Source organism: Rissa tridactyla, chromosome 2, assembly GCF_028500815.1.
Source record: "Rissa tridactyla isolate bRisTri1 chromosome 2, bRisTri1.patW.cur.20221130, whole genome shotgun sequence".
NCBI classification, from domain to species: domain Eukaryota; kingdom Metazoa; phylum Chordata; class Aves; order Charadriiformes; family Laridae; genus Rissa; species Rissa tridactyla.
In genome coordinates this window covers 96,561,112-96,588,758 of record NC_071467.1, presented here as the reverse complement: position 1 = coordinate 96,588,758, position 27,647 = coordinate 96,561,112, and the positions used below count along the sequence as shown (strand labels likewise).

Here is a 27,647-nt window from a genome sequence, read left to right as displayed (position 1 = left end):
AAAGATCTTCATGAAAGGGTGGGTGATATAAAAAATAGTTTTTCAGCACAGTGCAGATTCTTTTTAGGGGATAATATTTGTTTTATGTACAACAGTAGAATTTTGTTAAGACAAAATGCTTATCAGGCCACTAGGTCTTTGAAGGGCTGAGAAATGTTTTAGCACCTGTTATTTTAAGACAAAAGAGGCTCCCCATTACATTATACAGGGTAAATTCTCTTCATGTTTCTAGGCAAGTTCTATCAAGAGCACGTTTTTTTTCTTTCCAGCTAGAAAAAAAAATCAGTATACATCCTTTTTCACTCATTTCACAAATCAGTGAGTATGGCAGAAAATAAGTTACAGCAATTTCCCCTGTTTCTATGGTATTTCTCCTCCATCTGCTACAAAGGAATGTCCTATGCATTATGTACTTTATGAATGCATTATAATGGAATGATCTTCTTCTATAGGCATAGCACCGTATGTTGAAGCCTTTGATAGGCTGCTGAATGGAAGTGTTGCTGAGTTTCTCAGGTACAGCAAGATTCTTGAGGGTGATGTGAAGACACATGTGAGTATTTGCTCAGATTTTCTCCCCATGATATAAGTGTACAGGTCTTCGAATCTGTGTGATCAGCCTTGATTGATATCAGTTCTCTGAATTATTAGTTCTTGTAGTAGTGATAACCCGGCATAACACACTGAGGACAGTTGGCTCAGGAAGGACAAAAGGCTGTATGGGTTCATAAGAAGAGCCTGTTCCTCTTCTACAGCACCAAAGGTTGAAGGCCATAGTATGCAAAACATAGAAATATTCTCAGTCACAAGCAATCTGAATTGTCCTGGTGGCTGTTAAGCCCTTTGCACGACAGGAAAACAATTAAGAACAAGAGTGAAACAATAGGTGGGTCCAAGCAGTGATAACTTCTTGTGGTTGTATCTAAGCACGTACATCATCATTTGTTTTTATTATTCACATCTCTTTCATTTGCAACATCACAGCAAATTAAAAAATGAGTATTTCAGACATTTAAATGACCCATTTTTACCACATATGTCATAGCAAGGAAATACTATGCTATCAGTTTCATTATGAAATTACTTCATAATCTTATAATATATTGTGATCAGAGCTTGTTTGTTTCATTTTATTTTTTAAACCTGTCTTCTCTATGGTGGTGATAGAATGACAAAGGATGGACTCACCAAGAACTTACCAATATCAATTTTGAAATAAAAACACAGGCAGAAGAGCCAGGGTCAGTTGGAACGGCATCTGAAGGAGCGTGAAGCTTTTGACTAGTAGATCCATGCCATCGGGCCTTTCTCCATGTGTACATTTCCCAATTCATTGCAGCTGTTGCTCTACATAACAAACACTGTAGAGCCAGAAAAACATGCAGTCCTACAAGCTACTGGGATTTATGCTGCAAGGCCAGCATAAATATTTTGCAAGACAGCCAAAGTAACCAGTCTACTAATGGAAGAAGAGCTCTGGGATTATTCTGTGAGCTGTGTTCTCTCTGTGGCGTTATATGTTCTTGTTGGTAGAGTTTCTGACCTAGTTAGGCCTAGAAAACTGGAGGGAGTAAGGAGAACAGGCAATTCTAGAGGATCTTTGTGTTTCTAAGGACATGATGAACTTCCTTTTTTATTTGAAAAAGCCTTTTTACTTTAACAGTTATACTGTAAGCTGCTATTTATGTACTTTGTTCTTAAAAGAAATTAGGAAAAAATTAATAAACCGAGGGTGGGGGGAAGGGGGAATTACCCACCTCACTGAGCAAATAATTGCTCCCTGGAAAGGATCTGTTCTAGCTTTGGTCATTACATTCATTAGACACCATTATTTTGCAGCTGATTTTCTCAACAGTCTAGATCTGAGCAATACAGAAATAGGCTTAGTATGAACACTAAGCAGGGAAAAAACCCTGCATTTAACATTCTAAATGACTAAAACCTTTTTAATATACGCTATCTGTAAATGTTTAAATCAATAAATGTATTAATTTAGGCATTTGTCACTATTTGATACTCATAATTGAGTCCGTATAAAAGACTATTAATAATTTATCTGCCAAGTCTGTGGATAGTCCCTAGCATATTGGTGATGGTAGTGTAATGCAAACTGTGATAAGGAGTATTTGTTAGGACTAGGAGATTAGACACAAACAACTTTCCCTTACATAAAGAAACCGGTGATTCTGATTGCAGCCTATTAAATATTCTGAAATCTTAGATTCTGAATTTACAACATGAAGCAGACTGTGGTTGCCTTATGCTCATGCTTATCACTGAAGCAACATCTGTGCTTTACCTTAACAAATGGAACAAGGAGTATTTTTCTTCTGGGTGTCTTATAGACCATGTGTCCTCAGCATTATACTTGCAGCTGCTGTCTCTTTCACATAATGAGCTGAAGGGAAGGTTGTATTTTATTTCAAAAAACACCTGTTGCCTAGAAAAAACTCACATACCTGACTGACCAGAATGGTAATATGAGAGAAAGCGAGACTTCGTATTATGCTAAAGAAATGAGGGATTTAACATGATGTATTTCGTGCTGATTGCTGTAAGGATTGTGTGGTTTGTGTTTCTGGCAAAAGGAAGAATACAGCCATAACTAATATCTCTTAGGGAGCCCCATTCCTATTTTTTCAGCGTGCTGTACTCTAAATAGTCTATTGAAAGAGAACAAAATAAAAAAGAGAACTAATAGCTAGCTCCAGGCTCTGTTAAATACAGCAGCACGGTGGATTTTACAACGATTAGTTTATCAAAGAAGAGTGCCGCTTAGACTCAGTCTGGAGAGCAGCATATTTCTCATTCAAATTACAGTACATGCAGGGGTGAATCTCTGAGGTCAAATGCATTAAAGAAACTAACCACTTTTTAAAAGACAGACAGAGGGAATGGCTTGGGATTTTACTTAGTCTATTTAAAACAAAATATCCTAAACAGCTAAGATGAGGTCCTTTTCCTGTCCTGTCACTGTGGAATAAAAATCTGGTGATTATATGGAAATTTCTGTGAAATACAAAGTCCCCTACAGGGAGAGATTTTATGAAACCACTTTCCACTGTCCGTGTCATAACTATAGAGCATGTGAAGTCAGTGAAAGAGTGAGCGTGGCCAGGACTGCTGCCAACTGGCTGCCTTTGGCCTGACATACCAGTGTCTTGGAGGCTGTCACCAACTATTACAGGTTATAACAGCCCTGAAGCCGGCTCACTATGTGTGCCAACACTGAACCATTCTTCTGACAGAATGAGGGAAATTCCAAAGCAGTATAAAATAGACTGTGGGTCTACAGGATAGGAAGTTCTCTTATGCCCAGCAGATAGCACTGGATAGCACTGGCTGATTGCTGGATCAGAGAGACATGAGGCCCACCGCTGTTTGCCCAGATGCCTCCACCACTACAGAAAACGTGCTGAGGATGACAGAGAGCTGCCTGTGGAAGACACGGTCAGATTGTGTCCCAGTGAGGAAGCTGGTCAAGCAGGTTTGATGGGCTCTTCACCCTGTCAAAGCAAAGCTAGCAAGATTTTAGGAGGCCAAGATGCAGGTTTCTGTGCTGTGTTTATTATGAGCTTCTTCACATTGTTTTTGTTTATGTGATATCTCAAGTGGTGGAATAGTGCCATGGTTTGGCTTGAGTTTCAGTAATGTACCAGATGAGACATAATGATAAGAAGAGAATGTACTAGTTCTACAAGAGAAGGGCAGATAACGTAAAATTTCCATATTTTATTATTTTATGTGGTACAGAGCAGAGCAGAATTACAGCCTTCCTGTCAAACACATAAGCTAATACTTGCCTTTTTCTAAAATTGTTTATTTGTAAAAATCTTTTACCCTCCCAGCCCCACCAGTTGAAAGAACAGATTGTCTGAGTGATTCAGTTATGTTCCCTCTTGTCTCATCCAAGCTATTTAGCTTGGAAAGGAAAACTATAGAAATATGGATGCTTTTTCTCTTCTATGCTCCATCTTCCAGCTGCTGAAATGCAGAGCTCAGACAGGCAAGCAACTTGGAGCACTGAGAAATAAAAAGGCTGTTGGTTAGCTTGCTGTTGGGAGGTACTAGAAGAGAGTTTAGGTACAATTCGTTACATGTATGACTACATGAACAAGACAGCACGGAGCAGCAATTCACAGCACGTTATCCGGTCTGCGGGGGTTCTCTGTGTGCATGCAGTGATTTGCTATCAGCATGAGCAGGGGAAGCAATGTTCACCCCACAAACGTTCATCTTATGCACATACCCACAGAGTTTCTTTTCCTTATCTATTACGTGAAAGCAATGGCATTCTCATCTGTTCCTTCCAGGCGTAGTTCATGTAAATATAGACAGACAACTGAAAGCAGGAGTTATCTTTTATGAGGTATATATGCACTTTGCAAAATGCAGCTCTGGTCTGGCCTATCAGTGAAGTTAAAAAATCCCAGCTTCCTCATTTTTTCCAAAGAGTGGTTATTAGACGTGAAATAGCTGTATGTTTTCTTTTCTTGTGAGAGATGTTGAAGAATTAGTTGATGACTTTCATAGCCCTGAACTTTGAACAGGATGTGCTGCTGTCTGTGATACACCAAAAAACACTTTTGCACTTTTTCTTACCTAATCTAAACACAGACTATCAAACCCATTATTTGACTGATTCCTCAGTAACAAGGCAATTTGCTTACGGGGCAACAGAATGCACAAGTGTACTCTCATGTTCATCTTTTGTGCCCAGAGGCTGTGCGGTTTTAGGCATTGTGTTGAAAGTTGAATTAGAGCTCAGAGAAGAGGATGATGTCAACATGCCCAAAGAGAAGCTTGCTGTCAGACTGCCTTTGCATTTCTGTGATAGGTATTTTCTGCTACATGAAATAAACACCAAACCAAGTAGCTACTACAGGACTGGGGAAAAAGAGAATACATAAAAAAGAATAAAAAACCAAACATTTTTTACCGCGTACAAAATGCACTCAGCTGAAAGAAAGAGACTAAGTGTAGAAAACAGTACTGCTATCCACCAAAAGTGAAAAAACCCCACAAATAATCAGGAACCAAAAAAAAACAACTTTTGAAATCTATCAATATTAAAGTTCATTTTGCAAGGCTAATTCAGCTGTATTTCTCACTCAGTATGTGTACTACAAGATACTCCGTAACATAAGCAATAAAGAATACTCACTTCAATATAAGAAAGATGGAAATGTAGTATACACAATGTAGCCAAGTGGCTAATCCAGAAAAAGTATCATTTTTAGGGGCTTTACAACTTTTGATTGCTCTGTTCCAAGGGACAACTTCACTTGTGGCCTAGGGATTGGATCTGGCTTTCAAAACAAGCAGGATTTATTGGGCAAGGTGCAGATGTGGTTGCACCTGTCTGACTGTAAGACACCTGGTTGGGAATAAAGATGGCTCCTGAGCATGAAGAACCTGTCCATTTAGACTCTAGACCCTGAAAGAGTGGGAGTTTTCCCATTCATTTTGATGGGAGCTGGATCAGGCTGTTTGTTTCTTGACACTGACATTGCAGTAAATACCACTTGCTTTTCTTTTTATTTAAAAAGGCAAGGAAGAGACAAAAGTCGAACAGACTCTATTGGGAAAAAAAATGCCGTGGTGGCCAATTCTGGGCATTTAGTTATGTATTGCTGGCACGAGAAACGTGCACCTGTAAATTTGGGGTGATGGTGGTGGGAATATATAATGAGAACATTCCATATGGCATTCCCTCAGTCAGAAACATAAGAAATCAGAAACACAAACAGTCAAGGCTGTCAGCTGTTCTTCGTAACCTGTTTTCGTGGGGCTTCTTTGCATATGAAGTAGTTCCTAACTAAACCCGTAAGTAGCTATGTTGATTTCAAAGTAGTGCAGTTGATCAGGGACCATTTTTTGGGCAAGGGTCTAGAACCGTTAGCCCCTAAACACGGCGATTATATCTGTATGTAGTTACCCAGTAGAACGGGATTTTCTGATCTTCAAAGGATTCCAGGGAAAAGGTATCAGAATGATTTGAGTGTGAAACCTTATATGCAATGAGAAACCAAAGAAAACTCCATTATGTTTGCCAAAAAAAATGTTAAAGTATAACTTCCTCATATGAAAAAAATTCCAAGAGTAAAGGGCTCTTTAATTGACTGGATGAATTCAGAATAATATCCAGCGTTCAGACTAGCTTTAAGGTCCATGTTTTACCAATTAATTTAATTAATGATTGGAGCAATTAATCAAGGCATACATTATATTTTCAGCCATTTGAAGTCTAAATCAGAATCATATGCTCTAGCTCATGCTAATTTTGCTGTCCTCTAAAAATTTTTCATTGAAGTCCTTTAAGAGCAAATTTGAGTCTACTGATAGGAAATCTGTTTTTCTTGGTGGTTTTCCAGAAGTAGTGTATAGACCTAGAAGCGTAAGTGCCCCGCAGGTTGAAAACCACTGTGTCATCTTAAGCAAAAATCATAAGGTGATAAAATTACATGGCTAAATCAGCTAGCTAAATGGTGGGTAGCTTTAGTGTGTGGACCAGCTGCACTCGCAGCCACAAATACAGTATGAGAGTGTCCCAATGAGTCTGTTGCAAAGTCATGGCTTGGGTCACTTGCCAGTGTAAAGTTGGGAGAAACTTATTAGGGAGGACTGGAGACATGGAGCTGGCACGGATCCAAGGTCCTTGAGGAGGCCTTGATAAGGTAATCAGACTTTTACTTTTCTCTCTGACTGAAAGCAGTCCAGGATTGGGAGGACATAGGTGGCGGTCATCTCAGGCACTCAGTCGTGGAACAGTGGGTCTGTGGTTCTCACAGCCATAATTTCCAGTGAACCGCTGGCAAATTAAACTACCTTGATCCATCAGGAAAATCAAGACAGAGGAGCAGAGAGACAGTAGCCCTGCTTTTGTCATCGGCATGAACCTCTTGTGACTGAAAACTCTCTTTACTGGCATCAGTGCTCATGGTTCTTATTTCTCTTGCAAATAATTATGATTTTTGAAGCTGGAGTAGTAACATTTTTTAAGCTCGTTTACTTCAAGCTGAGAAATATACATCTATGAATGTTCTCTTTTTTTGTTTTTACATTTTTTTTCTCTTTTGGGACACACATCTCCCATGCTTGATTGATGTCATTTGTTGCTACAGGCTATGAGCAAGTTTTTTATTAATTTTCAGTCTCATTCTTTCTGAAAAGCGCGTGCACACTCTTTTTACTCCTCCTGCGTCCCCATCCCTGACCTGCTTTTATTTTGCTAGTTGGTGGTTGCAACTGTTTTGAGTGTATAGAAATGCTGGGCTTGGAAACTGAGAAGGCTGTTCATTGTAGTCAGCAAAAAACCAAACAATGAGCTCAGAATCTGGCTCTTCAGTCAGTTTCTAGTAAAAAGGAGTTCAGAGAATAATGAGAATTAAGCCACAAGGGAAACCAATGTGCGGTTTGAATGTTGTTTTAAATAAGCTGGGAGTGCTGTCAGGAGCGATAAGGGTAGAATGTGGCCACAAATGTGTATTGCCTCTTTTTATTCAGTATGAATTGCATGATCAATATGGCCAGATTTCTGAATATTGAAGAATCCATTAGGATAAATTAAACCATGTCACTGTCAATGCTTACTTCTGTTAGTCTACTGACATCCATAAATTCAACTATATATTTCCATAATTAATCTGAACTGCAAAGCAATTTAATTTTTGCTATTTTGTTTCATAAGTGTAATTGTATGTTTTATTCTAAATCCCAAAGCTATAATGAAAACATTGGTTTAGGATCTTGAAGTAGATCTTTGAGCCTGAAATACTTATTTCTTGTTGCTTTAATACATGTTCTGTTTATAAAAAAACACCTTAGGTCAGACCAGCTTTTCAATCACATCACTGTGCATGTAGGTTACTACCTTGCCTTTCAGAGAGGCTGTGGCCCCCTCTCCAAGTAAATGTTGGCTTTTAGTATTTAGCACCTCTGAAAAGGAAAGCATGGTTCAAGTGGGAAGAAACCTTAAATATCATTTATAGATGTGTCAGCTCTAAGCTTTTAACTTCCTTCCATGTTAGCACATTTTGGTCGGGGTCTGGTATTCTTTCAAGGTGATAAAAGTGGAAGTGAAGTTACAAGGAGACAGATTCTGGCACTTTTAGCCTGTGAGTTGCTTTCAGAGAGCTCACTGGGACTACTTGCAGAATGAGGTGGGCAATGTCACCAGTTGTCCTGAATTGTGTGAGAGACAGAACACACACAAAGCCATTTCAATATAAGAACCTATTTGTCCAAGCTCTCTTTCTAAAGACAGTGCAATTTCCTAGAAATGGATGGTTCTCCAGTCTTTATATCAGGGAAACTGGTATTTGTCAGACACAGAAAGTCAAGAAATCAGCTCCTCAGTAGGGTGCTCAGTGAACATTGCCAAAGGAATATTTATGAAGTGATACCTCAACAAGTGCTGTAACCTTTTTAATTTGCAGATATACGCATCTGAAGTACCTAGAACTTGTATTTGTTAAATCAGAGACACATGAATGACATCCTAAACCTGTGAAATCACAAAGCCTTTTCTGAAATTTCCTCAGGATGGATTTGGACCTTCACTGAAAAGGGCTTCTGAAAGAATAGCTGGGGATAGAGAACGGGACTGCTTAGCAGCAGACCTCAGGGGCAAACCAGCCCATCAGAGAAATAACCAGAGTGCCTGCAGCCAGTGGAGGCAAAAGCATGTTTGCGCAGTTGACAATGAGACCTGCAGGTGCCTGACATCTCTGTGGTTGTCTGATGTGCTGGTTTACAGCGTCTGTTCCATGTAGGAAATGTAGGTTTGCCTTTCTTCAGGGAAATGAGGTCTCTCCACAAGTAATTCCTCGATACAGGCAGCAGCACCCTGTGTTCTGAACTCGGATGTTCATGGGGGAAAAAAAAGGAACCTGAATTTAAAAAATGTTTGATCTTGATAATAGCCAAAGTTTGGACTTCATCTATTCAGTACATTGTATGTGATTCCTATTTATTATAGGAATTAATGCACGCTTTCAGAGATACACAATGTAGCTCCAAGTAATAGTATAAAATAGAAGCTTTGGAAGTCTGTGAAACTTTAATGTACCACAGTTTCTGTTCTTAATGAAATCCCGAAGTGGAGTGGTTTTCCTTTCCCATCTCTCTGTGAGAAACCTACTTGCTTTTACAGGCTATGAAGAGCTATAAGAGCTCTCTCAGGAAGACTGTGGCTAACTTCCGTAAATGCCTGTGCAGGTTGGGGTGCTTTCTATCTACTCTACCTAATACTGATTCCAAAAAAATTACAACTTTGTCATGGAATAACCTTTGACGTGATACAAAAGATATTCCCTTAATATCATTAGTTAAATTAATTCCCCCTGGAAAATTGCATACTTTCCTGCATTATCGTTCTGTTACAGTGTTAGCCTTTCACCTCAGGAGTCCTGGGGACAAACTGGAGACAGGTCAAAAGCAACTGATTGCTACTTGCTGTTACTCATGCTCTGAAGCTCATAAAATATACTATTACAGTATTTGGTTATTAGAAGCTCCAACCAGCAATGTTGTTGTATAGATTTTAGTGATGTATTCTCTGCACTGTAGAGAAGCCGTTTGTTCTCATGATGTTTTTATGTTTGTTCTTAAAATGTTTGGCTGTTTTTATCAGCTGTTTGTTTCTATGATTATCACTAATCACATATTATAAAGGTAGAACATGACAGTACAAATTCTGCACAGATGACAATCGATTTTGGGGATGTCCAGTCCACAGATAAGCACCAGGGACTGGAAGATCAGGAGTCGCAATGTGCCAATAGCATCTTTTACTTCTACTGATGTGGAAGATGTGAATGTAGATCCATGACTATATGCTGTGCAATGAGATGGCTTTGAAATCTCCAGCAGGTGACTGACTCTTTACAGAAGACAGCAGTCACCAATTTAAATGTCAAACTTGAATCCTTGAACATTTTCAAAACTGTTCAGAAAAGGAAGGTATTGAAAACAAAAAAAACCCCTTTAGTCCATAAAAAGACCACATCTTCAGTAATGTGTGGACTATTTATTTTTGCACACAATTCTCAGTATTTTTCTATGCTGAATCTTCTGGAATCCCTAACTATCCATATGCTACATCTCGTTTTGTAACTTCCATGTAAAAGTTGAAATGAACAGAGGTCAAGAGAGTTGCAGATATTTGCTTGTTGTAAAAGAGATTTGTGAAGAACTTGTGAATCTGGAAGACACAAAAGCAGCCTGAGCTTTAGGAGACCATTGGCTATTCAAGAGCTTTGGTCTGGACTTGCCCTTCTTCTTTGGTGGGTGGAGGTTATTAGAGAAGTTTTGGGAGAATGTGATCTCCTACTGCTTCCCTTGGCAGTAACCAGTAGCCACAATGGCCCTGCAGACAAATATTTGTATGTGTTTGAAACAGTGACAGACGAACAACATAATCGACTGCTTCTGCTACCAAGATTAATAACTAATTATTTAACAAAGCTGACATTTAAATAGCATTCATTAGGTTTTAAAGTTAACAGTCCCTTGAGATCAATCATAACAATTCATGTCACTCAAAACTGGGAGAGTTTAGAGGAAATTCTGGAACACTGGGGCAAATTTTACTGGTGGAAAAGATGCAGAACCTTTATCCAAGGCAATAATTGTGTAATTAATGTAAAAGCATCTGTTGTGGCTTTAAATACCCCTTTACAGCAGTATATCTGTACAGTTTGTGGTTCATACGGCGAAATAAAATGGCAGCAATGATTTACCCAAACAATTCTATCCATCTGTCTTGCGTCATTATCACTGAAAGATCTTTAAGACCCATTCGGTTTGAGCTCCACCGGAGGTAAGAGCTCTGAGTGGCTTAAGTCACAGTCCAGCTAACTAAAAGGTAAAGTTAATGAACCTAGATACAGATGCTACTCTGAAACAACAAATAAGTAATATTGGCTAGCACTGTGCACAGTTACATGACACGGTGTTTAATACTCTGGCAGATATAAACAGCTAGAGAGACCAGCACCAATATAACCTTAGATTGGTACTGGACAGGCAGTAGCAATGCTGAGAAATTTTAGGAAAAATTCCCTAATATAGACATAGCCATGGAGGCTGAAAAACACTAAAAAAACACACTAGTAGAGGACGGCTGATTGGTGGTAGTCAAATGTATCTATCTGAAAACAGAAAAGAAAATATCTGGGGTGATGTCTGGCTCCATCAAAATCAATGGCAATCTCCTATTGACTTCGATTTTGACTAGAATTTCAACCCTGTCTTCTGCATGGACAAGTAAGAGAAAGGTGACAGGTTTTTGCTTTTTTTCCTTTTCCTTTTCCAGTATAAAGTGCTCTGTTTGGAGAACTGCCACTGACTCTTCAGCATTTGGCCTAGTTTTGAAAAAATCTCTATCAGCCAATTAGCTGTACAAAATAAATACTGTCTCTTCAGCTGGCCTGGATAGTTTCTATGGCAGCCCCATACTTAATCTAAACTTCATTCTTTTTCCATTTCTTTCTTCTGCCTTCAAGCCACCAGCCACTTCACCGCTTCGCTTTGAAGAGGCTCTTGAAAGCAGAATGTAAAAGACAAACTGTTTCTCTTCCTCTGGCAGTACTGTCCCTTTTAGAGAAAGACTGGGGCCTTTGCTGGTAACAGTGAAGCTCTATCTGTAGTTGTCATTTGCTGTCAGTCATTGTGTTTTTTGCTAAACCCAAAGGACCCAAAATTATTTCTGCAGAATCTATGATTAGAACTCTGGACCACTAAATCACAATTCTTCTCCCTCATGTCCTCTTTACCGTTTTGTTTCAGAATAAAGTCATTAAGTACATTTTAGAAATCCAAAATGTACATAGATCTGTATTTTGATTTGCAAATTGTCACTGTTAATGTTTGCATGTATCTATATGTGCATGTGTATTATTCTCTAACAACAGAAGTCCAGCGCATTCTGGCATTTACATTATGCTTTTCAGTGCTATGACTCTGAGGAAATAAGTTATTAAATCTAATAACATTTGACAAATTTAATATTATCAGGTCAATAGGGTAATTTTCTTGACTAAATTTCATTAGGAAATCCTTTGTTTGTTTCTCTTACTTCTATTTAGGTGGGGTTTTTTTCAAAGACTGAATTTACTTGTAACTTGAGATCTGAATGCATGTGCCTGTTTCTTCTTGTAGTTTGCCAAACTGTTGTCACATAAATAATATTTATATTTATTAGTGCTTGGATACCAGAGTGAGGGGCAACATAGATTAAATAAAACATTTAAAATTAGAAGGAGATAGATCCTAATATCTCCTCTGCTCTGGAGAACTGAACTTTGCTAAAGCGAACGGGTAGTTTAAGCACCAGGTTCAGTGCATCTATGTCTATTCAGTCTGGAATGGTGCAAGTTTGGGTGGAATCCATACTCTACTTCAAACAGGTCAGAAGCACCGTCACCACTAGCCATCTCTCATGGAGCCTCTGGCAATTTTTCAAGCAGTGGCTTCTGGGAAATATCAAAAGTTGGCATTGTATCGTGACAGAGAACGTTAAACCAGTTGTTATTAAAAAGATGATTTCTAAATACGTATGATTCCTCCATAAACTCCTGCAGGCTTAACTGTAAAGAGCCCTGTCTATGCTTTTACTGCGATGGCAAGAGGTCACTCACTGTGGTCAACCACAGGTTTCAACAGGCATGAAATTGGTCTGATGTTGCATACATGTCAGACTTTGTCTCTCCCAACCGTATCAGTCACCTCAATCAGCTATCAAACACACCTGAGGTAAAGAATTAAGACACCTTATTCCACACTTCAGTGATGGGGAAACTGAGGTGGTGAATAGAACACCACATGGTCCTGGCATTCAGGTCCACAGTCACAGCCGTCTCCTCCAGCCTCTAGAGCAAACTGCTAAAAGCAAAGTAGGAAATGCTTTGAGGAACTTGATTCCTTCAAAATATTAACCTCATCTGAGGAATCTCTGTCTGCTGATTGCTGTGTCCATGCATAATCCCAAGAATGCCAAAAGGATTACCCAAAGTTTTTAGATATCAGTTGCTCTAAAAATATGCCCATTTCTATCTGCAGATAGATGTGTGCAAGTTTGTGGTCTAGTCTACTCTGACAAATTTACTCATGATTCCCATGCATTTTTGACACTCAGGCTTCATTACTATCATTCATTATAACTGAAAGAGTTTCAGCTGATTTGTTCTGTGGCAATTTTTTAGCTGAGCCTCACAAGTTGTTGAGAAAAATCCCCCCCGGTCCATTTTCGCTCATTAGTCTTCACTGGATATGGGAGTCTAATGAAAGAGTCGTCTCCCTATGAAAAATAATGCTGTCTGCTTAGTTACACAGCCTGTCTGCTAAATAGAAGGAGGTAGCAATGAAGTGTCACGTTTCAAAGACAACAAGAAAGAACTGGAATGGTGATAGACTGAACTAATGCATTCTTAATGAGAAGAAAGTACCTCATGCTTGGAAATAGTAAAACTCAGAAAACCATTTTTAATGCTGTTGGAGAAAGAAGGAAGTAACTGTGGCAGAAGTCTTATAAAATTCTGCTTGTAAAATGCAAAAACTATGTTAGCGTGATGCTTTGATTAAGATTTAAATTCAAAGGTGAGAGATGCGAGTGCTCTGATGCCTACACAACTGCAAGTTTGGGGCTGGATATATTTTGGGCATACAGCACAAGCCTTGCAATCAATATCTAGTCCACTGACCGCTGAACGTTTCCAACATTCTATAATACATTTAGGATAATAAGAAAATGCAAAAAGCCACACTTTAAATGCACCAGAGGTGCATTGGTGGTGTTATCAATGGCTTGGGTGCCCTCAATAGCAGAAGATTTCTTAAAGACACCTCCCAGACATTTTGAGAAAGTGGCCTTGGCCACACTCTGCAGTAGAGGAGGAGTAGTAATAAACATAAAAGAGTAATACACGTCTGGTGGAGAAGTACATCTTGATTCCACATACAACAATAGTTATAACATAGGTCAGATGAGCAAGACACGTGTACGAGGCATACTCAAGGAACGTCAGTCTTTTAGGAACATCAGTGTATATCATCCAACAGTCTGTCTCCAGCTTTGACCAAATTCCAGTGTTTCGGCAGAAAGAGGTGAAAAATCATTCCAGAAACCAGTTGTTACTTTGTAATCGGAGTGGAGAAAAAAGTCCTCCTTGGCCTCCATGAGTGACCGATGGGAAGTCAAAAGCTTGGATTTAATACAGTGTAAATGAAGTGCCAAACAGACATATTTTTCAAACCTCATTGATGCTACCAGCTCGGAATATGTTCAAGAGCTCACAAAACAGTCTTAATTTTCTATATCTAAGAGCACTTTGCTCATGTTTTATGATCTGTTTGATCAGCATTTAAAGCTCTGTCTTAAATTAATGCTAGTTCTTTGTAGGAATTTGGAAGATCACTCCTGAGTTTAACTTTTTGGATAGTTGTAAATCTTCTTTTAAATTTGAGATTACGATTACTTGTGACCCACTTTACAGACCTGTGATCATATGCTGACGCTACTGTTTTCTTCCTTCTCTGTTACTTACATTCCGTATGAGAAAGAATCATATTCCTCAGTCACTGTGTTGCTAAGCAAAGCAAGTGAAACTTTTAAAGTTTATCTTTGTATGACAGATACTCATTTCTCTAAATATCCAAATAGGTTTTCTCTGCATCAATTCTGATTTAAGCTCATCTTTATTTAACACAGATGACTAGTGCTTTACATAGAATTCCAGAGGAGGCCCTCTCCAATGGTACTAACAAATCTGTAGCTCTACTAAAAATATTTTGCCACATCCATTGCAGAACTGCATAAGTTCTTTTCACAAAGCCACCTTCCTGGCTTTTATATTTGCATTTCCAGTCTTCAGCATTTCCAATTAATCAGTTATAGCTTTACACCCAAAATTACGCATTGTTTTAAAGAGGCAGGGGTGAAAATGCTAAATTTTATCCTATTCATATTACCCATGCCAACAAAGCTGTCTTACTCTTCTCAAGTGATAAGTGAATCCATCTCAACAATATTAAAACCTCCGAACTTTGTGCTGCCCATGAATTTTATGAGTGCACACTTAATTCTTTCTCTTAGGACACTAGTAAACACAACTAGGAACTTTCCTCCTCTCAAATAACACGACCATTGTGTTACCCTATTGTATACACCATTGCATACCCTATTGTTATCCCCTTTTATCCAGCTTCTTATCCAACTTAAGAGTTTTTACACTAATTTGCATAATTTCCACTTAAAGTATAAGTTTCCTATGAGGACCCGCAACAAGCGTTTTACATAATATCTAAATATACTGGATCTAACACATAATCTTTGTCTAAGAAACTGAAAACTCTAAACAATCCCTAAAAGTAATGATTTAAACCACAGATAATCCCATTGTAATTTCTCCCATTTTTAATTTTCATATGTGTTTTTAATCACTCATTTCAAATCCGTTCTAAATGCGCACGGTGCTGAAGTCAAACTAACAGCCATGAAATCACTTGACATACTTTTTCCCCCTCTTCTTGGGCATATTTGCCCAGTCCATCATTGCATACTTCTGTCATCTGGTACTACCTCCAAATTATATATATTTAAAATATTTTCTACTTGTACTTCCATCTGCCAGTGTCTTCAGTACTCTAGAATGAAGATAATATAGACCCAATGATTTTGTCACACTAAGCTGCATACATTCGGCTTCCCTTTCAAATGATGTAATTCCCATTCATTTATCATTATTGTCCTTAGCTATGCTTTCAATATCTTCATGTACGTAAACTTTCTTGAAATTGGGGAAAAGCATTTATTCAACAACAGGTAAGCTATACGTGAAGAATAATGTAGACATGCGCAGCTTACCCTTCAGGTCACTGCCATGGCCTCACTTCATTGTTTTATTTCTTTATTGTTCCAGTAGCTACAAAAAATATAGCTTTGTTTTACTTTTCTTACAGTTTAGCAAGGCCTTTATCTGTGATTCCTTTGCTTCTGTATTTTATAATGCCTGAAAAAAGTTCTCCTTGATAATCAAGGCCTCTTCTTCCTCTTCGGGGGTTTTCTATCTATTCTTAATATCTTGCTTTAGTTAGTTATTCATTCAGAGAGTCTAGCCCTTTCCTACAATTTCTCCCTCCTGCTCAGCACTCATAGATTATTTCCATTCTTAATGTAAATCCATCCTTTCCTGCATTCAAATCATGAAGTTCCTCAGGCCAGTCACCTTCATTCACTAATTTTTCTATTTTCTAAAAGTTTTCCATTCCAATATATGAAGCCTTAGCTATAGATTTATTTTTGTCTGTCTTGCAATTTCAGAAGAACCAAATCCATTCATAATAACTTCCTCCTGGAACATTAGGTTTTGGTCAGATGTTCTGCAAGATCCTCCTCACATAAAAAAACCCCAAGCTTAAAATAGCACACACTTTGTTGTTTTATGAATTTCTGTACCAAAAAGTCAGTCCTCTGAAATGTCTAAGAATATCTAAACCTTGCTATTACTGATGGTATTTATGTCTATGTCTGGAAAATTTAAGTTTCCTATGCTCATACAATCTCCCTTATTATTTATTTCTTTATCTATTTATAGAGATGATTACCCTCTTCCAAATCTCAGCCTGTCAGACCACAATATCCCCTTCTCCCCAAATACTGTCCAAGTTGTGCCTCTTTTACCATCTTCCTTGCAGTGATTTTCAACCTAGCAGATTATGTTTTATTCATGCCATCACATTTTAAGATGAATAAACACAATTTGGCAGTTTTACTTTGCTACAACTTCAAATTTCCTGACTTTTATGTATTTTAAGTTGCATCCACATAGGCTTGTATATAAAATTTCCTTGTTTTCTTTTTAGATTGAAGAAACCCCAAGGAAAAACAGCATGAGCGTCCCCACCCTTTCACAAAGTGATTATAAATGTACCTATTCATATTAGATTAATTTAACATCGTTTGGTTTGGTTTGGTTTTTATTTAGCAATATATACTAGTTATGAATAGTTCTTCTCTATACCAATAATGCTTTCTCCTAGTCACTACTCATTCACTTAAATGAGGTATAGGGAATACTGAAATAACGATGAGATTCTAATCAATGTACATCATTCATAATGTACAGAAAATATGCAGTGTTCAAAAAAACCAAAAAAGACCAGAAGTTTGGACAGTAGGGAACACTGGGAGTGTAGAGATTTACCTCCCATCCACACTGTAGCATGTAAACATGCTGTCAGATGCAGCTTTAACCCAAATTCTAGAGTTCTGTGGGGTAAAATTGACCCAAAATCTTCAGCCACCATCCCTCATAGCCATCGATGTTAGGGTCTGCTAACAGAGAACAGGCAAGGAATAAATTACAGCATAGTCCCTCAGCAATACGCCAAGCTCAACTCTTCTTAAACATCACTACACCCTAGATACAGTTCAACAGAAAGTTTGCAGGTTGCCATTCTCAGCAGTAATAAGTTGTTATCACGCGCACGAGTATAAACATTGCCATTAAAATGCCTAGACATTCTCTGAAGTTTTAAAATTAAGTCCTCCTGTGACTAATCTTATAAATGATAACCAGAAGACTGCATATCAACTCGTTTTATTTCCTATCTGAAGAAGATAGGGAACTTAACCTTAGATTTCAGAAAAATTTATAGCTAAGCCAGTACTGTAATACATTTCTTCTAGTCAGTGTTGCTGTGATTTAGATGAGAAGCAGCAAGAAAGATTTGAGCTGTCACACTTGACTTTGAGCTGCCAAGAAGAAGTAGTGGAGGTTACAGGCTAAGGTTTAATTTATATTCCTCCTTTTGTTACAGGCAGAGATGGTACGTGCTGCTTTCCAAGCGCAGAGATCTTTCCTGGTGTTAGCATCTCAATGTCAAGAGCCTCAAGAGGTAAGAAAAGTGACCTAGTGTTTCAAGAGGCAGTGTATTAAAAAGGCTGTGTCCCCGTATGTTTAATATCAATCCCTGCATTTGCTTTTCTTTGTTTATTTATACGGTGCACTTAGAGGCTTGCTTTCAGTGTTATTAACATAGCACTGTAATAATCAGAAATCCACGGTTCAGAGTTAAGAACCTTTTCTGTACCAATACATATAAGATCACTGAAGAAACCAAAGGAGATTTCCACTTTACAGCTTTAAGTGGGATCAGCGTTTCTCTGGAAAGCTGGAAATGCCATGGAATAGAATGGCTTTTTGCTAGCCACACAGTGATGCTCTATGGCAGACTTTGAAATCAGGGGATAAGCTACTGAGAGAAAAGTCAATACCAGTCCCTAGACTCAGTATTGTCCAAGTTGAGGTCCACGTCAGGCCAATTCTGGAAGGAAGGGAAAGCATTTTGTCAAGAAAATGAAAAAACAATTTATATCAAATTGATTTATATACTGACTTTAGTGGCAACTATTTAAATCCTCCCCTCACAACTAGAAAGCCCGGGGAAGCTGTGGAGTTGTTATGAAATCTCATCTGTAGTTTCTGGAGGGCACAAGGTTTTGGCCAATAGCACTGTATCATTCCTGGGAATAGCAATCATGCAGCCCTTCTGTGGGACCACCCTTGAATCTTCCTTTTTGGAGTGTGCAGAGACTGAAGACTTCACTTGCAGTCTCTACATGGCCTTCAGTTCTGTCTTTTTCCACTAGCTCCCTGCTCTGTGGTTCATTAAACTCCATATTTTCACATCGTAACTCTCTGCCACTGGTATAAATTACTGAAATTTTGCTGTCACTATTGTTCTTAGAGACACAAATTAAGAGTTTTTCTAATCAGTATGTTTTAATGGCAAGGGTACTCAAGGAAAAAAAAAAGCACAGATATTCCAGGCGAGACTTTAGATTTATAGAGTTCCAAGCAAGAAGGGATCAGTTGTTTTTTCAGCTGTCCCTGATCTCAGAGAGTAAAAGTGGGTCATGACTCACAGAGAACAGGCAAAATTCCCATTGGTACAGGCCTCAAGCAGTCATTTATATTGGCTGTGAATACAATTGCACCCAGTGACCCACAAAACTCTTCATGCTCATAGGTAAAATATTCCCCAATGAACAGTTTCTGATGGCCCATAATGTGATATTTTGAAATGTTGGTATTGTCCCAGCTCTGGTAAGAGTAAAAGCTGTGGCTCACTGTTTGGTCTCCTGTGCTGATGTGCTGTCGGTATGATTTTCTTTGCTTTTCAAGGAGAATGGCAATGGCTTCTCCCCACTTTCACCATTACAACTTTCTGACCTCAAGTGAAGGCTTTGAGATTTTTTTCAACTGTAAATTTAGAAACTTTCATTTAAAAAATGGCAACAAAGCAAGCAAAAAAAAAAAAAAACAGATGTAAAAAGAGATTCTCCAGCAATCCAGAATTACAATAAAGTTACAGAAGCATTAAGAATAGTGACAAATAATAAAAAACTTGTCAAAACATCAGCAGAGCTGGCCACATGTATCCATATGTCTTACTTCCATGTTACCAGGCTTGCATAGATTTCTGCAACTTGTTGAAGCCAAGAAAGTATACTTTTATCATTTAAGAATCTTTTAGCACCGAGGAAATGGTACATGCTATGTGTGTACACATCATTCCAAAGTTAAAATACCAGGAATATTACAGACTAAAGTTTCTTTCTCAGTTACTTATGGTTTTTTAACATAAAGACTGTAAGGTACACATCTTTTATAGGCATCCAAATACATGTTCATCTTTTTCTCTTTTTTGCACATATTTTTTGCACAGGTACCTTCAGCTATACTATAGACAGACCTGAAAATAAATTAAGGCTGCCTATTCTATGCAACTTGAACAGTATTTTCCACTGCAGAGAGTGATGGTTCCAGGCACTAGGCTTTTTCTATCTCTATCTCAATGAGGAAAAAAATCCTATTGTAAAGCTACGTTGGTTAACCGTTTTGAAAAAGCTGGTCATCACCAGCTAAGCCAGGAGAAGGAAAGCCGCAGGCGTCTCCCCCCAGCCCCCCAGGACCTTATTGATGTGATGTCATCTGGGCTCTGGTTGTATTTATAGCCTAGAGCCGCAGAGCCAGTGTGGAATCCAAACAGGAAAGCTAATCATTAGTGTATCAGAATGCACAGAGTAGAGAAAAGCAAATGAAGATGACAGCATATCTATAAATGCAAGAGAAAAGAGAGTAATTCTGTCATTCAGCTGTCTAGACTGTTTGCTTTATAATGTAAAGCTGTGAATGAGCCAGCGAGTTGCGATTATGGCATAGTAGCTTTGTAGACATTCAGAGACAGCGGTGTGGAGACTGAGGGGATTTACTGAGTTCCTGTCATGTTGGGATGTCATACATGGTGCCTTTAAAAAAAAAGAGGGAGGGGAAAGTGCCCTGGAAAAATAAATTAGCTCAGCTCTTGCAGCTTACAAACTAATGAATAAGGAATTCAAACAAAAAGAAAGCTCTTATATATGTAATAATCCTTAGATTTTTTGTGCTCAGCAAAGAAAAATGTGTATTGTACAAAAAGCAGTATTTTTTCCCCTCTATGAAAATGTTGAAGACCTAGTATTCCCAAGCAAACATTTTCAAACAGTTCAGCTTGCTGAAGTTGCTTTTGCAGAGTTTTGCTTCTTGTTAGTAACGTTGATGTTTTTTCATTTGGAATCTGTTGCAGTGCACAGCCTTTATTATCTGTATCTGTGAAAATAGTAGGAGCCGAGAAGGTAATTCCAGCTGGCATACCAACCTAGCATCAACTGCAATAAATTACTTCGCAGAGAGCATGTTCTGTTACTTTTTATGGTCATGTTCTATATTTGTATGTGCAGTGGAGGAGATCACATGACAAAACCACCGGTTGATATTCCTGTTTGTGTATATCCCAGCTAATGGCTGCTGGATACAGGCTCATTTGGCAAGATGGGATTCTTCAGTTCATCCATTTATTAGAGATTATTTTCTGACGCCAAACTTCCAATATTAAAGCAAAACCGAGTCTATTCTAAATTTTTTACTATATATGAGATAGTACAGAGAAGATGGAGAAGGGGAAAAAAAATTAGAATATTGCTATATACTGTGAGAAGTTGTTTAAAAAAGTATTTTGAGACCACATGTTTACATGTTGCTCGGACAATTCAGAAGATAGACTTTAGCATAAACCTTCACAAAACATTATGAAATAGTTTGGATCTGAATTTTCCATTCCCCATAGTCTAAGCCAATACCATTCTGATTGAAGCATTATTATTTTATTGTATAATAATTTAAAAAGTTATTAGTGTTACCAAGCAAGTTTATCTGTTTAACATTTTTTTTTTAAATTTATGATCAAGAATACTAACATACGAGATCACTGCTCAAAGTCACTGCATTGAATTCTTTGTGAATGGTAACTTATATACTGTCTTCTCTTTATCAGTTGTTTCATTTCGCTTTAAGAGTTCAAACAATTTTAAGAGTTGCTTTGAGGGCATGAATGATCCATTGTTCCCATACTGGGAACTAGTTAACGAGATAAGTTTTTCTGTGAATCAATATAAACTTATCCAGGATGAGCATACTCATGGTAAGAAGTACTACAAACAGATTTAAATGACAGATGCAGTTCAGACTATAAATGATTACGTAATTTCTCGTTAAAAAAAAATGCTGAGTTCATATGACTGCCAGCGCTCGTGGATTTAATTACTAACATTGTGCAGATAAACATTCCAATTAAATACCTAGCTTAAATACCCAAATTCTGCACACAGGTGGGAGCAGAGGGATGGAAGAAAGTGAGAGGTAAAGGAGAGCTATCCTATTTTTTCCTAGAAAAGGGAAAAAAACGACTGAAACCCAAGAAACTGTATTTGAAGTTAGACTTAGAACAAATCCTGAGGTTTTAATTTTTTATAGTCAAGCAAAAAAATCTATTGTAGGAGTAGAATACTTGTGGCAATTTTTTTGAATAAAGGACTTATTCTCAGAATTTTTATCCAAAAATCAAAGATGAATATTTACAGTTCCCTACTCTCTGTCAAGTGTAAGATTGCTCATTTTTTTCTCTCTTCTATTTTTAGAGTACAGTTCAATAACAGGACTCCTGGGACTTATTCTGCATCCTAGCAGGATTTGTTTGCTAGTTACCTTGACTCGCTTCTGTCGTTCCATTTCCCACTACTTTTACACATACTTACTGGGATCATCCTTACTGTTTTCCAAAAATAAGAAGAGCAGGATACTCCTCACCTCGTTAATTTATTACTTACTTATGCAAAAGAGTTTGAGCCAAGTTTTGAAGCCATTCTATTCAGTTGGTTGACTGCTGCAAACCTGCACTGCTGTTTCTAGAAATAGCTTAAGGAAGAATTTGGTTCAGTCCTTTTAAGGTCCGCAGGTGCCAAACTTACAGAAGGTGCCAAGAGTGACATGGACACAGCCTGAGAGTCCTGAACTCCAAAGGGAACCCCTTCCCCCCTCCTATTCTCTGAAATCTTGCCAAACTGTTGACATATTTCTGTTATCAGCAAGCCTACAACTGCATGCAACGTGTGGTCACAGCCGCGGTGATGGACCAACTGACACTTTTCAGTCGCTAGTCTGCTGCCTTGCAGTGTTCACAGGCTCATTTTTGGATATTATTGCAAACTCTTACTCAGTTTCAGGTCCAGATAGCCCCCTGACACCTGTTATCTTGTAATTTTGTCTCAAAGGCGCTTGACTGCATTTAACCAGCCTCAAGCTCATTGTATTTTCTGATTATAGAATCATAGAATCATTTAGGTTGGAAAAGATCTTTGAGTCCAACCATAAACCTAACACTGCCAAGTCCACCACTGAAGCATGTCCCTGAGCACTACATCTACACATCTTTTAAATACCTCCAGGGATGGTGATTCAACCACCTCCCTGGGCAGCCTGTTCCAATGCTCGATAACCTTTTCAGTGAATAGGTTTTTCCTAATATCCAATCTAAACCTCCCCTGGTGCAATTATTTGAAGCCATTTCCTCTTGTCCTATGGCCTGTTACTTGGGAGAAGAGACCGACCCCCACCTCTCTACAACCTCCTTTCAGGTAGTTGTAGAGAGTGATGAGGTCTCCCCTTTTCTCCAGGCCAAACAACCCCAGCTCCCTCAGCCGCTCCTCATAAGACTTTTGCTCTAGGCCCTTCACCAGCTTTGTTGCTCTTTGGACACGCTCCAGGACCTCAATATCTTTCTTGTAGTTAACTTCTGGCAGTATCCTTGTACCATTTCTCTTCCCTCACTTGTGTTTGCCAAAACCCCCAGGTTAATACCCCTGCAGTGAAAAGAAGGATGCATTTGGGATTCAGTTCTGCCCCAGGGGCAGTGCATGCCTAGGGATCCAGGGAATACAGAAAGGCCATGATCAGTGCTCCATGTCCCAGCCTGTACAGAAGAGAACTAGAGCCAGAGATGCACGTTACTGCACACCTCTCAACTGGCTCACATCAACACTACCCAGCACAGACTCTCCAGCGGTTCACGTTTTGTGCAAGAACCAGGCTCCAGTAAGCAAAGGCTCCTTCCACTTGTTTACCCCAGTACATCTATCCTCAGACTAAGAACAGCATCACCCCGTAAAAAAGACGTTATCAAAGATGATAATCTGTATTTCGTCTAGCTCCCCATCTGACATACCTGCTAAGCAATTCTGGGGATTATGCAGACACTTACTGGAATTCTGCTGTGTCCTAAAATAATGTCCTAAAATCACCAGGCTATTTTTCAATCCCTGTAGCAATGTACATATTCAGACTGCACCATGTGAGATCCCACTGAGCTCATATTCTTTATTTCTGCTAAACACAAATCCAAACCAGTACACTCCTTTCTCTGTGCTACCCAATGGTTTCCCAGGATTTCTGGACTGTGCATGATCTTCTACAAGGGAAAGCACTGGGGATATAGCTGACAGAAGAGCACGGCTCTTCAATTCACGAGTTATTTAATTTTTTTCTAATTTTACTTTGGTCTAAATCAGACCACAATCAATGATTTTTGAATTCTGAAAGTTATGCAGACTCCAGGACCGCTTATTGAACTTGGCAGTCTTACAGTTTGTCTCTTTAGGAGATCTGAGGTGAAGCACATGAATGTTCAAGGCTGGAAGCCTGCACCATCTAACATCCCTGTCCTGGGACATAGCCCATATGAAACATAATTTGCCTTAGCAAAAGCTCGTCAGATCTCAGATGTTATGAATGAAACAATTGTGGCTCAACAGAAACACCATTTTCTGACAGAATGTTGCTACCTGGAATACCCTGGGCCCCACTGATGTCATCTATGATGACGGCAGCAAAGCTTGAGGAGCAGTTAAACTGCAGAAAACAGTTCATTTGTGTAATTGTTCTTGTTGATTATGTGTGGGATGGTGCCTGTGTGCCTAAAGCAGGAGGACCCTTCCTTCTTGAATGTACCCCCATTCAGAGCCCATGGGGAGCTGTAGTGGATGGGAAAACAATATATAGCACGTTCACGTCCATTTAAAAACCAGCCATGGTCCTGGCCAAAAGCGTTGGGTGTGATTCCACACTGCTCTAAACTGATGCACGCAGCTTGTATCAGGCCCTGGATTTCTCCACTGGTTAGAAGCTATTTTTCTTTCACGTTCCTCTCCATTTGCCTTCCCTCAGAGTTTACATTTCCAAACAAACCCACACCCACAAATTAGTAATTTGTCATGTGGGGTTGTGGTTTGGTCTTCCCTTTTTTTTTTCCCCACAAAGCACAAAATTGCTACAGCTAATATTGGCTGTTAGATTGAGAATTTATGTGCTATCTAAGAGGAATAAAAGCCAAATACCAATTAAGTCACTTTGGAAGCACACAAATGTGTCTAAGCTTCTGTGCTGATGAAGCTGACCAGACATTTCTGCAGATTTGTCTCTCTGTGTCATAGTCCTGCTGTTGCACAACAGTGAGTTGAAGTGGCAAAACCTGTACTATTGATAAATAAATCAAACACGTGTTACACCACTATGTTGAAGATTAGAATAAATTAATGTCTCTGTAGTTAGTTGGGAGGAGACCTTTGAACCTTGAAAATATCAGAATACTAGAGGGACATGAATGCAGTGATCATAGAGAAAGATCTCACTGATGGTCTCTACTGCAAATCAGAAAATGCTTGCAGAGAAAGCATTGAATTAAGTTGCAGTAGGTTATACTGCAATTTTAAGAGCAAAACTGTCGTACCAAATGTGAAACACTTTCTGCAAGGAGAGATAGAGATAGGCAGTGCTAAAACAACAGTTTGACAGTCGCCAACAAAAGCTGGTAATACTTCACTATGGAAGTAATAATGAACATTTTTTTAAAAGTAAGCATTTGAGGAATCCAGATGCAGCATTGGGAGGTTCAAAGTTACCAACTAGCTTAGATTCACCTCTGGAAAAAAAATATATTTTCTATATACTTAAAGAAAGAGGTTATTCCTCAGCCTAATCTGAACACTGATTCCATTCAGACTGTTGATAGCTACAACAGAAAAAGAAGACTTTCTTAAACCACATATACACACAAAAAAGGACTATCTTAACTTTTAAAGTCTCCTTTACAGATTGCCTTTTAGAAAATATGGGAAATTACAGTTAATCTAAAACTATTTTAGTTCTACAACCATAGCCACTGCAGAAATGTATCTCACCGGTGATCACTGAAGCTACCAGTCTCTTATTCCTGTAAACACAGGATGAGATTCTGCTCATCAGCTTTAACTGTCAAGGTAGGCATGTTGTGTAAGGTGTCTTCCTAGGCTCTCTTTACAGCAAATGGCAAGCACCTCTAGAGTGCAGTCTTCACATCAGTTAATGTCTTCTAGTATATAGTCTTCTAATATCTATTAATAGGTGGAAAGAATTCCTCAGGGATGTCTCTTTCTTCATTTACAATAGAGGGAATCAAGTCTCAGCTGAGAGTAGATGCTCACCTTTGAAATTGTTAGCACTGAGTGTGATGGACGCTATCCATGACATCTTTCATCCTTTGAAAGGATGAAACGTGGGATGGGACTGTACTAGGCTGTTTGCAGAGATAATGGCTGTGTCGACATTAGTGTTTTAGTTCACAGTGGGACTATATATTTCCTTCAAATCAGCCCCATTTACTATGCTGTGATTCACACTGTAGAGCTGTCTTCGGGTGTACAAAATGGTTATCTTTCTGGTGAAGTTAAATAGAAGATACACTCTCAGACAGCAGCTAAACCAGGATTTACAGCTAGTCCAAAATACACCCTCCCTCCCCCCCACAATGCATACAGCGTGAATGTCAGGTCCTCAGCACCAACTGTTTTGCTCTACAGAACCGTTCCTATTAGGCTGCACTACTTGCCAATATATACAAAGACAGCTGATTCAAATCAGCTCCATGTGTCAAACTTGCCTGTGAAAAATACAATGTAAGTATGATGGAGATTTTGGACTGGCAGAAGAAAATAACAGAGCTGTAGACCCTGGAATAAAGGTTGTAGTCGTGCTGTTCTGGCTGCAGCTGAGTAAAATGAAGGGGCTGCTGATCCCAAATGCTCTCAGCTTTCTTTTGCTGCTCCTACGCCAAAGGTTGCCACCCCCTCAGTCAGCATAACTTAAAAGGGTATTTTTTCCCTCGCCATGTTTTTTTCATAATAGGTCAGGTGGATTTAAACACTGTAATAGTGAGGTCTAAATTGCATTGCTACCCATCAACATAAAAATTCTTAAGTAAACAATCTCACCTCTCAAACACATGTAAGATTAGCTTAAAAATATATAAGATCTTTAAAAACCGTATTTTTGTTTACCGGCTGGGTTTTGCGCCTTTGTGATTCATGCTGGCAGGTTTCTGGACAACAATGGTCCTGAGAAAATACCAGTTTTCTCAAATGAAAGCTGAGATTTTCAAGTAATCACTGGCTCAAGCAGCCAAAGTTTAAGCAAGCCGCTCAGTTTACTGCGACTTCACAGGCAAATCACAAAAATCACAAAACCCAAAAAGTTTGCCCATTCTCCTGAATTAAATCCAAGTGCCCCAGTCCTGTTAAACCTGTCATCTGGGGAACTTCTCATGTGAGTATTACAAAAATGTGAAGGAGAAGAAAGTCTGTTTGGTGTGGTCTGTTGGAATACCGGTATGCCAGGCCATTTTATGAGACTGGGCTGAGACTGTTTAGTATCTGAGGCCAAAGCCTACAGCAGTTCTTGTTGCATGCTGTAACTTTTTTCAGTGTTTTGGCTAATCACTGCGGTAGTCTTACTACTCTTGATTTTCTAATAAGAATTCTAAGCCATGGATCAAAGCTGGCTGGTTGTTTAGGTATTAATATTTTAAAAGACCATCTGGTTTTAATAAGTTCTTAAAAAGGACAGAGGCATACTGGGAATTACTTTTGATATTTCTAAGTTGTGCCACTGTTGCATTTTTAAACATTTCAGCAAAACTGATATTATAATAGGAATGGTGTTTATACAAAGACTCTTAAATTTCTGTTAAACAACTGTGCTGTGTCTTAAATGACAAGAAATCTTATCTAGCACATGCCAAAGGCATGCTGAAGATTTTTCCAACAGCTCTGATTCATCTCCTTGAATTCATTTTTTCTTAGAGATACAGTATAGACAATCATTTTATTAACAACCAGCTGTTTTACTATTCATTGCAATAAAGAGATTATTCTTCTAGAACCCGCAGCACAACTGGTT

General features: G+C 38.7%; 1 protein-coding gene across 1 annotated transcript in view; it reads left to right on the top strand.

Moving 5' to 3' along the window:
* The window catches only part of CAP2 (cyclase associated actin cytoskeleton regulatory protein 2), a 69,607-nt gene that overhangs the window by 14,713 nt on the left and 27,247 nt on the right, over positions 1–27,647 (top strand). Inside the window, exons 3-4 of the mRNA XM_054193204.1 lie at positions 453–553; positions 17,821–17,898. Coding sequence (XP_054049179.1) covers positions 453–553; positions 17,821–17,898 — 179 coding nt within the window. The remainder of the gene's footprint in view (positions 1–452; positions 554–17,820; positions 17,899–27,647) is intronic.